The sequence below is a fragment of the Dama dama genome, chromosome 19 (assembly GCF_033118175.1).
Source record: "Dama dama isolate Ldn47 chromosome 19, ASM3311817v1, whole genome shotgun sequence".
Taxonomy (NCBI): domain Eukaryota; kingdom Metazoa; phylum Chordata; class Mammalia; order Artiodactyla; family Cervidae; genus Dama; species Dama dama.
Window position 1 is genome coordinate 52,891,790 of NC_083699.1, and position 16,415 is coordinate 52,908,204.

At 36.2% G+C, this 16,415-nt stretch overlaps 1 protein-coding gene across 1 annotated transcript in view; it reads right to left on the minus strand.

Annotated features, from left to right (window-relative positions):
• Positions 1 to 16,415, minus strand: part of STXBP5L (syntaxin binding protein 5L) — a 355,378-nt gene that overhangs the window by 142,510 nt on the left and 196,453 nt on the right. Inside the window, exons 12-14 of the mRNA XM_061167943.1 lie at positions 13,920 to 13,992; positions 10,695 to 10,842; positions 9,494 to 9,561 (exon numbers count right to left, since the gene is read on the minus strand). Of these exons, the coding sequence (XP_061023926.1) occupies positions 9,494 to 9,561; positions 10,695 to 10,842; positions 13,920 to 13,992 (289 nt within the window). The remainder of the gene's footprint in view (positions 1 to 9,493; positions 9,562 to 10,694; positions 10,843 to 13,919; positions 13,993 to 16,415) is intronic.

Sequence of the window (16,415 nt, forward strand, 5' to 3'; positions counted from 1 at the left end):
TGGTGATCTGTTTCACCATAGATAGTATACATGCTGTTCTTTTGAAACATCCCACCCTCACCTTCTCCCACAGAGTTCAAAAGTCTGTTCTGTATTTCTGTGTCTCTTTTTCTGTTTTGCATATAGGGTTATCGTTACCATCTTTCTAAATTCCATATATATGTGTTAGTATGCTGTAATGTTCTTTATCTTTCTGGCTTACTTCACTCTGTATAAGGGGCTCCAGCTTCATCCATCTCATTAGAACTGATTCAAATGAATTCTTTTTAATGGCTGAGTAATATTCCATGGTGTATATGTACCACAGCTTCCTTATCCATTCATCTGCTGATGGGCATCTAGGTTGCTTCCATGTCCTGGCTATTATAAACAGTGCTGCGATGAACATTGGGGTGCATGTGTCTATTTCAGATCTGGCTTCCTCAGTGTGTATGCCCAAAAGTGGGATTGCTGGGTCATATGGCACTTCTATTTCCAGTTTTTTAAGAAATCTCCACACTGTTTTCCATAGTGGCTGTACTAGTTTGCATTCCCACCAACAGTGTAAGAGGGTTCCCTTTTCTCCACACCCTCTCCAGCATTTATTGCTTGTAGACTTTTGGATAGCAGCCATTCTGACTGGCGTGTAATGGTACCTCATTGTGGTTTTGATTTGCATTTCTCTAATAATGAGTGATGTTGAGGATCTTTTCATGTGTTTGTTAGCCATCTGTATGTCTTCTTTGGAGAAATGTCTGTTTAGTTCTTTGGCCCATTTTTTGATTGGGTCATTTATTTTTCTGGAATTGAGCTTCAGTAGTTGCTTGTATATTTTTGAGATTAATCCTTTGTCTGTTGCTTCATTTGCTATTATTTTCTCCCAATCTGAGGGCTGTCTTTTCACCTTACTTATAGTTTCCTTTGTAGTGCAAAAGCTTTCAAGTTTCATTAGGTCCCATTTGTTTAGTTTTTCTTTTATTTCCAATATTCCGGGAGGTGGGTCATAGAGGATCTTGCTGTGATTTATGTCAGAGAGGGTTTTGCCTATGTTCTCCTCTAGGAGTTTTATAGTTTCTGGTCTTACATTTAGATCTTTAATCCATTTTGAGTTTATTTTTGTGTATGGTGTTAGAAAGTGTTCTAGTTTCATTCTTTCACAAGTGGTTGACCAGTTTTCCCAGCACGACTTGTTAAAGAGGTTGTCTTTTTTCCATTGTATATTCTTGCCTCCTTTGTCAAAGATAAGGTGTCCATAGGTTCGTGGATTTATCTCTGGGCTTTCTATTCTGTTCCATTGATCTATATTTCTGTCTTTGTGCCAGTACCATACTGTCTTGATGACTGTGGCTTTGTAGTAGAGTCTGAAGTCAGGCAGGTGGATTCCCCCAGTTCCATTCTTCTTTCTCAAGATTACTTTGGCTATTCGAGGTTTTTTGTATTTCCATACACATTGTGAAATTATTTGTTCTAGTTCTGTGAAAAATACCATTGGTAGCTTGATAGGGATTGCATTGAATCTATAGATTGCTTTGGGTAGAATAGCCATTATGACAATATTGATTCTTCCAATCCATGAACACGGTATGTTTCTCCATCTGTTTGTGCCCTCTTTGATTTCTTTCATCAGTGTTTTATAGTTTTCTATGTATAGGTCTTCTATTTCCTTAGATAGATATACTCCTAAGTATTTTATTCTTTTTGTTGCAATGGTAAATGGTATTGTTTCCTTAATTTCTCTTTCTGTTTTTTTCATTGTTAGTATATAGGAATGCAAGGGATTTCTGTGTGTTAATTTTATATCCTGCAACTTTACTATATTCATTGATTAGCTCTAGTAATTTTCTGCTAGAGTCTTTAGGGTTTTCTATGTAGAGGATCATGTCATCTGCAAACAGTGAGAGTTTCACTTCTTCTTTTCCTATCTGGATTCCTTTTAGTTCTTTTTCTGCTCTGATTGCTGTGGCCAAAACTTCCAACACTATGTTGAATAGTAGTGGTGAGAGTGGGCACCCTTGTCTTGTTCCTGATTTCAGGGGAAATGCTTTCAATTTTTCACCATTGAGGGTGATGCTTGCTGTGGGTTTGTCATATATAGCTTTTATTATGTTGAGGTATGTTCCTTCTATTCCTGCTTTCTGGAGAGTTTTAATCATAAATGAGTGTTGAATTTTGTCAAAGGCTTTCTCTGCATCTATTGAGATAATCATATGGTTTTTATCTTTCAATTTGTTAATGTGGTGTATTACATTGATTTATTTGTGGATATTAAAGAATCCTTGCATTCCTGGGATAAAGCCCACTTGGTCATGGTGTATGATCTTTTTCAATATGTTGTTGGATTCTGTTTGCTAGAATTTTGTTAAGGATTTTTGCATCTATGTTCATCAGTGATATTGGCCTGTAGTTTTCTTTTTTTTTTTGTGGCATCTTTGTCTGGTTTTGGAATTAGGGTTATGGTGGCCTCCTAGAATGAGTTTGGAAGTTTACCTTCTTCTGCAATTTTCTGGAAGAGTTTGAGTAAGACAGGTGTTAGCTCTTCTCTAAATTTTTGGTAGAATTCAGCTGTGAAGCCATCTGGTCCTGGGCTTTTGTTTGCTGGAAGATTTTTGATTACAGTTTCGATTTCCTTGCTTGTGATGGGTCTGTTAAGATCTTCTATTTCTTCCTGGTTCAGTTTTGGAAAGTTATACTTTTCTAAGAATTTGTCCATTTCATCCAAGTTGTCCATTTTATTGGCATAGAGCTGCTGGTAGTAGTCTCTTATGATCCTATGTATTTCAGTGTTGTCTGTTGTGATCTCTCCATTTTCATTTCTAATTTTGTTAATTTGGTTCTTCTCTCTTTGTTTCTTAATGATTCTTGGTAATGGTTTGTCAATTTTGTTTATTTTTTCAAAAAACCAGCTTTTAGCTTTGTTGATTTTTGCTATGGTCTCTTTAGTTTCTTTTGCATTTATTTCTGCCCTAATTTTTAAGATATCTTTCCTTCTGCTAACCCTGGGGTTCTTCATTTTGTCCTTCTCTAGTTGCTTTATGTGTAGAGTTAGGTTATTTATTTGACTTTTTTCTTGTTTCTTGAGGTAAGCCTGTAATGCTATGAACCTTCCCCTTAGCACTGCTTTTATAGTGTCCCATAGGCTTTGGGTTGTTGTGTTTTCATTTTCATTCATTTCTATACATATTTTGATTTCTTTTTTGATTTCTTCTATGATTTGTTGGTTATTCAGAAGCGTGTTATTTATCCTCCATATGTTTGAATTTTTAACAATTTTTTTCCTGTAATTGAGATCTAATCTTACTGCACTGTGGTCAGAAAAGATGACTGGAATGATTTCAATTTTTTTGAATTTTCCAAGACCAGATTTATGACCCAGGATGTGATCTATTCTGGAGAAGGTTCCGTGTGCACTTGAGAAAAAGGTGAAGTTGATTGTTTTGGGGTGAAATGTCCTATAGATATCAATTAGGTCTAGCTGGTCCATTGTGTCATTTAAGGTTTGTGTTTCCTTGTTAATTTTCTGTTTAGTTGATCTATCCATAGTTGTGAGTGGGGTATTAAAGTCTCCCACTATTATTGTGTTACTATTAATTTCCTCTTTCATACTCGTTAGTGTTTGCCGTACATATTGTGGTGCTCCTATGTTGGGTGCATATATATTTATAATTATTATATCTTCTTCTTCGATTGATCCTTTGATCATTATGTAGTGTCCTTCTTTGTCTCTTTTCACATCCTTTATTTGAAAGTCTATTTCATCTGATATGAGTATTGCGACTCCTGCTTTCTTTTGGTCTCCCTTTGCATGAAATATTTTTTTCCAGCCCTTCACTTTTAGTCTGTATGTGTCTCTTGCTTTGAGGTGGGTCGCTTGTAGACAGCATATATAGGGGTCTTGTTTTTGTATCCATTCAGCCAATCTTTGTCTTTTGGTTGGGGCATTCAACCCATTTACATTTAGGGTAATTATTGATAGGTGTGGTCCCGTTGCCATTTACTTTGTTGTTTTGGGTTCACGTTTGTACAACCTTTCTGCATTTCCTGTCTAGAGAAGATCCTTTAGCATTTGTTGAAGAGCTGGTTTGGTGGTGCTGAATTCTCTCAGCTTTTGCTTATCTGTAAAGCTTTTGAATTCTCCTTCATATCTGAATGAGATCCTTGCTGGATACAGTAATCTAGGTTGTAGCTTATTCTCTTTCGTTACTTTCAGTACGTCCTGCCATTCCCTTCTGGCCTGGAGGGTTTCTATTGATAGATCAGCTGTTATCCTTATGGGAATCCCTTTGTGTGTTATTTGTTGTTTTTCCCTTGCTGCTTTTAATATTTGTTCTTTGTGTTTGATCTTTGTTAATTTGATTAATATGTGTCTTGGGGTGTTTCGCCTTGGGTTTATCCTGTTTGGGACTCTCTGGGTTTCTTGGACTTGGGTGGCTATTTCCTTCCCCATTTTAGGGAAGTTTTCAGCTATTATCTCCTCGAGTATTTTCTCATGGCCTTTCTTTTTGTCTTCTTCTTCTGGAACTCCTATGATTCGAATGTTGGGGCGTTTCACAGTGTCCCAGAGGTCCCTGAGGTTGTCCTCATTTCTTTTGATCCTTTTTTCTTTTTTCCTCTCTGCTTCATTTATTTCCACCATTTTATCTTCTACCTCACTTATCCTATCTTCTGCCTCCGTTATTCTACTCTTGGTTCCCTCCAAAGTGTTTTTGATCTCATTCATTGCATTATTCATTTGTAATTGACTCTTTTTTATTTCTTCTAGGTCTTTATTAAACAGTTCTTGAATCTTTTCAATCTTTGTTTCCAGGCTATTTATCTGTAACTCCATTTTGTTTTCAAGATTTTGGATCATTTTTATTATCATTATTCTAAATTCTTTTTCAGGTAGATTCCCTATCTCCTCCTCTTTTGTTTGACTTGGTGGGCATTTTTCATGTTCCTTTACTTGTTGGGTATTTCTTTGCCTTTTCATCTTGTTTAGATTGCTGTATCTGGAGTGGGCTTTCTGTATTCTGGAGGTCTGTGGTTCCTTTTTATTGTGGAGGATTAACCCAGTGGGTGGGGTTAGAGGATTGGCTTGTCAAGGTTTCCTGGTTAGGGAAGCTTGCGTCAGTGTTCTGGTGCGTGGAACTTGATTTCTTCTCTTTGGAGAGCAATGGAGTGCCCAGTAATGAGTTTTGAGATGGGTGTATGTGTTAGGTGTGACCTTGGGCAGCCTGTATGTTGATGTTCAGGGCTATGTTCCTGCGTTGCTGGAGAATTTGCGTGGTATGTCTTGCTCTAAAACTTATTGGCTCTTGGGTGGTGGTTGGTTTCAGTGAGGTATGAAGGCTTTTGGACAGTCACTTATTACTTAAAGTTCCATGTAGTCAGGAGTTTTCCGGTGTTCTCAGGTTTTGGACTTAAGTCTCCTGCCTCTGGATTTCAGTTTTATTCTTCCTGTAGTCTCAGGACTTCTCCAACTATACAGCCCTGATAAGAAAACTTCTAGGTTAATGGCTAAAAGATTCTCCCCCGTTAGGGACACCCAGAGAGGTTCACAGAGTTACATGAAGAAGAGGAGAGGGAGGAGGGAGATAGAGATGAGCAGGAGGAGAAAAAGGGGGACTCAAGAGGAGAGAGACAGATCTACGCAGCTGTCTGTTCCCAGAGTGTTCTCCATACCCCAGACACCTACAAAGATTCACAGAATTGGATTGGGAAGAGAAGGGGAAAGGAGGAAATAGAGGTGTTCTGAGGTAGAAAACAGAGAGTCAAGATTGGGAAAGAATAATCTTTGGTTTAAAAATAGGGCTTCTCTTCTTTTTTTTTTTTTTGTAAGGTTATAGTGTATTGAAAATGAAAATTAAGGAGTAGTAGAGGAGTACTAGAGGACTTTAAAAGAAATAAGAGAAAAAGAAAAATAGAAAATAGAAGAGAAAAAGGAAAGAAAAAAAGAAGAAAAAAGAAAAAAAAGAAAAAAGAAAAGAAAGAAAAAAAAATTTTTTCCCCCCAATTAAAAAAATCGTAAAAATCTATGGAAATGAAATTTAAGGAGTAATGGGGGAGTAATAGGGGATTTTAAAGGAAAATAAAAGAGAAATAATAAAAAAGAAAAAATGAAAAAAGAAAAAAAACAAAAAGAAAAATGTAAAATTATATCTAGGAGTTTCTCTGGAGCTGTTGCGGTCAGTGTGGGTTCGGCTCAGTTTCAGATAGCTCCTCCTTCCAGCTTACGCTTCTCGATATCTACAGGCCCCTTCCGGTGTAGTCAGTGTTTTCTAGAGGGATTTTAATCTGTTGCACCAGTCCCTTCTGAAGCGGTTCCCTTTGTTTATTTGGCTTCTGTTTGCCGGTCTCTTCAGAGCCTCATTTCCGCCCTGACACAGGCGGGCGGAGGAGGACTCTTATTCAGGTAGCTAGCTCCGTCGCTCTGCGGGGAGGGGCTGGCGCCGCGGGGAGGGGCTGGCGCTGTGGGGACGGGCTTGCGCCGCGGGGACGGGCTGACGCTGCTTTCTCCGTCTGCGCTGCTCAGGTTCCCCGCTGTTCTATATGGAGTGCACCCCGCGCTGCGCGAGGTTCCAGCCCTCGGGTGTTCCACAAAAGCGCGGAACGAAAAGCTGCGCCTGCTCTCAGTGCCTTCCCCGTCAGAGCGGTCCAGGCAAGCAGGGGCTTGGTGGGCGCACTCTCCCCAGGTGTGGCACGCCCACTTCCTTCCACTGACCCAGTCTCAGTTTCCACTGGCGGCAGTCGGGTGCGTGCGCCTTCTGCCCTCCGCGTCCCCAGCCCCAGTCCCCGCCCGCGCCGGTCGGGTGCCTGCGCCCTGTGTCTCGCCGCGACCTTCCCCTACCCCCTGCCTCCTGCCTCCGGCGGGGCTGGGCCGGTCCGCAGCCTGCGAGCTCTTCTCTGGATTTTCTGTCTCTTTGTTCTGCGAACGGCCGACAGTGTGTTCGGGCTGGTTAATTTACTCTCTCTCTTTTGGTCTCCCACAGTTCAAGTTGGCAACTCACAGAAGCTCCCTCCGATTGTCCTCAGGGCACTCAGGCCCGGACCCTACCCCAAGCAATGCCGCCTAAGACTTCCCGCGACAGATCTCCGTCCTTAGCTCTTTTGTCTCACTTTTTATCTTTTATATTTTGTCCTACCTCCTTTCGAAGACAATGGGCTGCTTTTCTGGGCGCCTGATGACCTCAGCTAGCGATCAGAAGTTGTTTTGCGAAGTTTGCTCTGCGTTCAGTTATTCTTTTGATGAATTTGTAGGAGAGAAAGTGGTCTCCCCGTCCTACTCCTCCGCCATCTTGGCTCCCCCTCTAGTACATCCATTTTTATGAGTCAGTAATGTTTTGAGTATATCTCTTAGCCCAGTTTTTTTTTTTAAACAGGGTTGCATTAGGCACTGCATTGTACATTCATTTAACTTATCATAGTCTACTGATGTTATCATACTACCATTTTAAGGTAAGTAGGGGTACTAGTGGTAAAGAACCTGCCTGTAAAGGCAGGAGATGTAAGAGATGCAGGTTTGATACCTGGTTTGGGAAGATCTCCCGGAGGAAGGCATGACAACCTACTCCAGTATTCATGCCTGGAGAATCCCATAGACAGAGGAGCCTAGCAGGCTATAGTCCATAGGTGTCGCACACAGTTGGACATGACTGAAACAACTTAGCACATAAAAACTTTATCTTTCTTTATACCAGTTTACCCTTGCCCATTTATAATTGCCTTAAATATTTCCTCTATACATATGTAGAACCACATCAAACAATATAATAAAACCATAGTATTAACAATATTATCAAACCATAATTTCTTCAATCATCAAATATAATTTTAAAAACTCAAAAGCAACAAAGCCTATTGTATTTGCCCAGATTTTTACTTACCGTGGGCTTCCTTCCTTCCTCATAATCCAAGGTTCCTTCTTTTATCATTTGCTTTCTGTTTAGACAGCTTCCTTTTGGGATTCTTTTTGATAGATCTGATATAGACAAATTCTTAGTTTCCTTCATCTTAGAATGTATTAATTTCTAATTTCTAGAAGATATTTTTGCTGGGTATAGGATTCTAAGTTGCCAGTTCTTTTCTTTCTGCACTTGAAAGATTCAGGTTTCCTCTAGCCTCCATGTTTTCTAGTGGGAAATCTGCCTTCATTCAAATTAGTTTTGCCCTGTTGGTAAAAGTGTCATTTCTCTTTTGCTGGTTTCAAGATTTTTTCCCCTTGGAATTTAGTTTTCAGTATTTTGACTATCATGTATCTTGCGGACTTCTTGTGACTCACCCACCTTCTGCAATCTCTCGGTTCATGTCTTTTGCCAAATTTGGGACGTTTTCATCATTATTTCTTTATGAACTTTTTCAGCCCTATTCTTTTCTCCTTCCCCAGTGGACTTCTACTGACACAAAAAGGGGAGGGTATATGGCTCCTCATTACTGCTGGGCAGTGCTGGGGATTCTGTCTCCCCATATGATCTCTGTCACCACAGGTGATGAGTTTCATTACCACTCAGCAGAGTTAAAAGTCCCAGCTCGCTACTCAGACCTATGCTCAGTCTCAGAGACTGAGTTGGGGTAAGTTGAGGTAAACTGTTGTGGCCTGATGAGGGTAGAAGTCCAGGCTCCCCACTCAATCTTAGATGAAATGGGTTGGGGTGGGGGCCACAGTTTTTTCCTGTGGTGGTTAGGTGCAGTAGAAAGATTATTTTCTAAAACTTTTTTTTCTTGATAGGCTGCCCCTCTCCTCATCTTGTTGGCTAGAGAGAGCTAGCTTTTGTTGGGCCTTTCAGGTTTGTGCCCACTGGAAGTTCCAGGTTGCCAGCTTTTTCAGTTCCAATTCTTGGATATATGAGACAAAAACAAAAGACAGGAAACTCACCTCCATGTCATTCCTTGGGTCTTTGGGGCCCTAGCCAGTGTGACGTCTCTTCATCTTTTTCAATCATATAATATTTTTAAATACATAATATCCAGGGGGTTTAGTTGTACTTAGTGGGAAGAATAGGGAAAATTAAATCTATTCTATATCCCCAAACAGAGTCCCTTATTATCTTTTAAATCTTATCTTGTGTGTTGCTATGTTTCTATTTTTATTCCTAATATTAGAGCATGAAGTGGACTGCTACAGGAAGTAATAACATTTCTGGTGCTATAAGTTTTGAAGTATACTTTAAATAACCACCTAATGGGGATACAGAGCAGTGATTCCTAGATTTGGAAGGAATCAAGAGATACTGATGAGGACCTTTCCAAGGCTAATAGTCTATGAATTCTACAAAAACTCTTCATTGACTAATTTTTCATGATTTTTCTATCTTTGACCTTCATCTGGTCTTATAGTCTATACTTATTTATTGTTATATAGCTATGTTTTTCAATGGTTTGACTCTTCTATAAAGGTTACAATCTTTGGACAGAAGCTGTGTCTTATATTTTTATTTAAACTGTCAGCATTACTAGAGCAGAATTATGGAAAAGTGTGAATATTCAATGAAATATTTTTGATGATAAATTGACAAACTCATAAATCACAACCACTTACCCAGTAATAATGATTTCTGGATATGTTTGTGTGCCAAGGTTCCAAGCTCCTCCACTGATTGGCCACTCCTAAATAGATTACACAGGAAGAAATTATAAGCTTTTATTTTTTTAATTTAAATGACTTAGAAATTTAAAATAAAAATATTTTAAAATAAAAGTTTCACTTAAAATAGCTGTTAAGTTATGAAGAATGAAATTTGTAGCTATTTTTTAATTCTTTCATTGAACAATTCCAAGTGCATAACTTAATATCCTTTAAAAACATAGATTTCAATAAATATTACCATTCATCCAAAAATGCAAATAAGCATTTTTAACCATACAAATACAGTGTTGCTATATTTTCCACATAGGCTATGTACTCCCAAACTGCTGTGGTGCCATTTAATACAAAGCACTATGTAAACTGTGCCCCCTGGAGTTGTCCATCTGAACAGTCCTGTGCAAATAACAGAAATTATAATGGAGGGTCTCTTAAAATTGTAGGCATTTCAATCCTGTAGTTAAATAACTTCCTGGAATTCCATTTTGTTATATTTAACAAATAACTTGATAATTATGTCTTATTAACCACTGATTGATAAGAAATAACTAGAGAGATTTGACTTGAATTTCTTAAAACCATAGTCTTTCACCTAAAATAATCTAAAGTAACATCCTATTACTCAACCATATGTTAGTTTAAACATATTCTTAGTATAGACTTCCCTGGTAGCTCAGTGGTAAAGAATTCGCCTGCAAGGCAGAAGCCGCATGAGACATGGGTTCGATCCCTGGGTCAGGAAGATCCTCTGGAGAAGGGAATGGCAACCCACTCCAGTATTCTAGCCTGGAGAGTCCCCAAATACAGAGGAGCTTGGCAGGCTACAGTACATAGGGTTACAAAGAGTTGGACAAGACTGAAGTGACTCAGCACACACATACTTAGTATATAAATATACATACGTGATAGGTAAGTATATCTTAGTATATAATTGTATACTTAATATATAAGAAATTTATATTATCGTAGACTTAAAGCTATGTAGCATTTAGATAATTTGGCTTTCAGAAATTGTCTTATTTAGTGTGCAAGCTTATGACTTGAAAATAATTTAGTTCAAGTCATTTTCTGACTTCCCATAGGAAAAAAAATTAAAAGTATGATCATATGATACAGATATGAATACAGGAAAATATTTTTCTAATTGTTGCTTTACCTTATTACTGTATCCTTGTTTTTTATGCTTGACTCCTATAGAGTAGAGCACTAGAATCAAATCTGGTGGGCAGTCAGCAAAATATGCTGTGCACGTAACTGGTGATTCATGAATGTCCATGGGATATGGATTTTCAAAGATTGGAAAGCTAATAGATAAAGACAATATATTAGTATCATTTTGTAATATAAAATTTGATATAAAAATGAAATAACTAACATAAAACAAATCTTAAAACCTTCTAAATATTGATGATACATTTCATGTAATTGTTTTTTAAGCATCATAAACAATTATCACCTGAACAAGAAATCTCTTTAAAAAAATATATCTATAAAATGTACTATGAATACTGGTAGAATTTTACTTGAATAAACTCATTTTCTTTCTTGTAATTCCAAAATTCCACAGCAATATTACTTTCTAATATACACAGACTGTATTAAATTGAAAAGATGCAGAAAGTTGACAGTTTATTAAAATGTATCAACTAGGTACTTTATGTATAGTTTTACCTATATGTTTATAAAAGTATTAAAATATCAGTAAATTTTACATGCTTTCCAAGGCACATAATACATAGGTAAGTATTTTCATTTTGTACTTTTATAGGGAGTAACTGAAAGATGTGTGTACTATGTAGGTACAAGTGTGATTATACATGTTCAAGATCATTTCCTATGTAAATCAGAAAGCAAAGTGGGCATGCAGACATATCGGTGTAGTAAATTTTATATCCTCAAGCCAATTATCATTTTTAAAAAGGGTATCTGTATGGAACCAAATTAAGAACCCCTAGAGCCACAATACACTGTGCACTTCTTTTGTACTGAGTATACCAGGCACTGTGGCAGACGGAGTGAGTATCATACATGCTGCATCTGTTCTCAGACTGTGTGACTGTTACTTCTGATACAATGTGCTCTGGGATGGGGGGAGGACCATTAAAAATAATTTCTCCTATTTTCCCCATGTTTAAGATTAAGAAACTTAATCAGAAACTTGGTTCAAACTTCAGAAGAGCATGGTGTGTGTGTCTATGTGTGTGTTGACAGGAGTTCTCTCTTCCCTTCAATTTTAATGGTTTCCCAGTTAAGAATAGTAGTATATGGAAAATCATGTACAAAAGAGAATGTTAAGTTTAATAAATGGCAAGTAGGTTAAACTGAATGGATCTGAGATTCCCTGTTTCAGAGTAGAAATCATCAATATTTTTGATGTCAAAGAATTAGAAGTAAAATAAGTAGATCACCTTAAAAGTTCAGATCTACAACCTGGGATCTGGTAATAGCAAGAGGTTACAATGATAGACTCCTGAGAAAGTGAACAATATCATGAAAATGCTTGGGGAAAATAACTTTATCATATGGGCATAGCTTTCTTTAGCTATTTAAGAAAGAATAGCTGAAATATATGATAAATTTTACATGTGAAGTGTAAATTGTTGTAGAAGTGTAAATCCAACAAACCAAGAAGAGGAAAAAAATGTAAGTTCTAATGCTTGCTTTCATGTAGAGGATTAAATGGAAAAGAAGGAAGGAATAAATTTATTTAGAAAGGAGGACAAAGCTACAACTTAACATTAAACATGGCTAAAGGGTAACTATTTGGAGGGAAAGAGAACATGTTCAGTTTTTGACACATTAAACTTCTTGTATTAGACAACAAAATGGGAAAGTCGCATAGATTTTAAAACAAAACCGAGTGCTGAAGAAGGCAAAATATTAGATAAAAACATGCAAACAAAATGTCAGTTCACATACTTACATAAGGTAAGTATGCTGAAAGCATAATTAATGTATAAAAATGGTAATTTTATGTTATTATTTTACCACAATAAAAATTTTTTAAAAGAGTAAATACATACTAAAGAATGTGAGTATTAAAAGGAAAGTATAGTGGACCTTGGAGGATGTTAGACAATTAGACAAGGTATGAAGAATCAATAAATATGGCATAGAAGGAAGAGTTGACTACAAGTGAGATTAGAAAAGTGTATTTTAATAAAACCTATATTAGAACTTAAGAGAAAGAGGCATAAATCCACATTTGAACACAAAATTTACTCAGTTTTATGTTGACAAATAAAGTAGCTAGGCATAATTCAATTATGGTGATATTATGGACCAATTCTTCCCTTTCAAAATATTGAAATATTATATGATGCAAATGATCACAAAGAACAACTTTGGCTCTTATACTTACAAACAACATTGAAAGTAAAACTCAGATTGTACTTCATTCAACAACAATTTATTAAGAACCTACTTCATGTGGAGACAAAGCTTGTTCTTCATGAGGCCTATAGTCTAGTAGGGAGACAATCTTTAAAATAATAACAAGTGAAAATTTTCATTTTGTCAAAGCTATGAAGGACAGGAACATGGATCTAAGACAGCCCTTAATAGGATATTTGACCAAATTATATAGATAATGAAAGATTTTCTTTAAATGAGGAAATGATATCTGAGTTGAGATTCTTACAGATGTTAATAAGGATAAAAAGGAATAGAAAATTTTCCATGCAGAAGAGAGAGGATGTATAAAAGCTCTGCAAATATAAGGAACTAAAAAATGATCAGAGTATCTAGAACATAGTTTGAGAGAAAATAAGCTTCATGCCTATCATCATTGACAATGAAAATATGTAGCAGGAAGACAGGGTTTATGAAAGTCAAGTCTACTTTTACTGTCCATGTAAAGTAGTGGGGAGTACCACTCTAATAGCGAATTTTATATTTGTTTCCACTGCCCACAACATAATGAAAAAAAAGTATAAGAAGGTATCTATCTTCTCTTCCAGATCCTGATCATCTATATTGTCTGCCACAGTAGTCCAATAATACTTTTATCACATGAATTTTTCTTTTAAAGGGTCAGCAGATAGCCAGACTGATTTTATAACAATTGTTTTTGCTTAGGGAAATGGCAGAAATGAGATCCATTTTATGTGTCCTGAGTCTCCAAATGCCTCTTTCTAAACATTAGGGGCTGCCTTGAAAATATCTTGTAAAATTTTCAGTGTCCCCTAAACTCTCCTGGTTTAGTTTTCATTATTGAACCAAATTATATTTATGTAATTCTAAGAAAACAATATGCCATATAAAGAATATTTACCACCTAAAGAATTCTAATGCCAAATTACCTATAATGTCCTCCTATATTTCGATTGCAATAAATAGAGTTTAAAAATAGTTAGTGTTAATCTGTACATGGACAACTTACTTGCTTTGTGTCAGATCAACTACAATGAGATCTTTCTCCAGGAGTACTGCAACAGCATAAGGTTCTTGAAATTCTACAAGTAGGAAAAAATGGAAAAGTTTTCATGTTTAACATTTTATAAAATGTTTATAAAATCACCAAACTTGTATTCCTTTATTTCCTATACAAATGTTATTTAAATGATTTGAGAAGACCAAAATATAAGCCAAAGTAAGAAGTAATAAAGAGCATATTTTAAAAATATATGCTGTGTTTCTCAAACAATGTTTAAGACCATTATAGAGAGCAAGGAAAAAATGAGAAGCCGCAGAGCATAAAGTTAAATGTATCTCAATAATCATGAATGTAGTAGATTATCTGAAGAGAGTGAGTCTGTCACCTCCATTTCACATTTATCTTAGTCTTCCACAACCTTCCATTCTAGATCTGATTTCATGCCTACAGAGAGATATGCTAAAGAAATAGTTCTGCTTCTTTAACATATGATACATATTCACCTCCCTATGAGAGCAACACTCCTTATACTAAAAAGATTACTTTCAATTCAGTGTGATTTAACAGGTGCTTAAAGACCACATACTATGTGCCCAAGTATATTTCAAAAAAACAGAATCTGAGGATAGCCTAGGATCTTCAAGTTCTTAAAATTCAACCCTCCCTTTCTCTATTTGGCTAATTTAAAAGTTATTCCTAAACTCAACAAGCACTTGGCAGGAATTCTGGATTCAAGAGTACTCAAGTCTTGACTAGTAAAGTAAAATATATGATCTTCATAGCCCTTCCAGTCCTGAGAAGCTATAGAACCTGTTTGTATTTATTTTTTAAGCCACAGGCTATGAGAGAAAAACTAGAAAAAAAATCACAAAAAAACAAAAACTGAGAAGTCTGCCTTTGTTTGGGTGAAAATTTATACAACAGTATACAGTTCTTATATTATTTACTACTCAAACTTTTTTCAAACTGAGGCATTTCCCCCTTCACCTTTAGAGTTTTTTTTTGTTTTCAACATTATTTCAATACTTTTGGGGCTTGGGGTTTTATCAGCTTAAAGACTACTACTAGTTTCCTCTTTGTCTTCTCAACCCTCTCTAGGAAACTCACTGGTTGGGAAGCAATGGCTACAAAAATAAAATAGGTGAGACACTGGTATGAATGAGTAAAAGTTGTAAATAAATTATTATTTTTATAGTAGTACATCTGTTGTAGATTATGGTTTCTTTTCAAATAATAAAAACTGGTAGCAAAAATTTCACCTTTGTAGAAGTACTTGGAGTACTATGTGTGGTAACCACTGAATAAAAAGATTTCCTTTGAGTCAGTATTAGCTTCAATTTGTGTCTATTTATTAACAATTTGACCATAGACAAATTAGTTAACTTTTTTGATTTTCAATTTCTTTATACATTGAAATGGCAAGATAATAACTATCTTAGACTGTTATGAAAATTAGATGTATATAAAGATATTTAATATACATCTTTAATATTTAATGAGCTTCCGTGGTGGCTCAGATGGTGAAGAATCTGCCTGCAATGCGGGAGACCCAGGTTCGGTCTCTGGGTCAGGAAGATCCCCTGGAGAAGGAAATGGCAACCCACTCTAGTATTCTTGCCTGGAGAATTCCACGGACAGAGGAGCATAGTGGCTACAGCCATGGGGTTGCAAAGAGTCAGACAACACTGAGAGACTAACACTTTCACTTTCAAAGATGTTTAATGCAAAGCCTCGCTTATAGTAGGTACTCACTAGATGCCAACTGTACTACTTTCTTCATTAGATTTGTTGCTTTTGAATAGGCTCAGCCTTTTAACCCTAGCCCCCAACAAGAAAGTTGAAAAGTTTTATCATAATTATTACTTCTCTGAAGAGAAATGTATTATTTATGACACTTGCAGAAGACCAGATACAAGTTAAATATAGATGTAAAAACTGACAAATTCTGAGTATTATTGGTTAATAACTCTGGGCAAAGCCCTATGAGGTAAGAGGGTTAGGCATTTCTGTATTTTGAGAAATAGGTTGAACTGTCAGATGTCACAAATGATTCAGCAATATTAAAAACTGTTAATAAATGTATTTTGTTTAATATATGCATAACATTTATCACTATGTGGCTATACAGAAGATTAAAGTTCTATATTTGCTAATATAGAATCATAATTAAAATACTATATACTGTTAAGTGAAAAGAGTGTGAGAACAGAGTATGCTGTCATCTTACAAAAGAGAGATATACATAAATAAGCACACATATGCATACATTATTTGTGGGAGAATACATAAGAAACAGTAATAGTGGTTGCCTCTGAAAGGGCAATGAGAAAGTTTTCATTATATACTGTGGCATACTGTAGAGTTCTTTTCTGGCATTTTCATGCACTATTGCTTTAATCAGAAATAGTTAATAAAATACACTTATATTTTATTGAGTCAAGTGAAATTTCTCCTAGCTCCTAATAAACAAAAAGTACCATCCTCATTACCATTTCTCTGAAA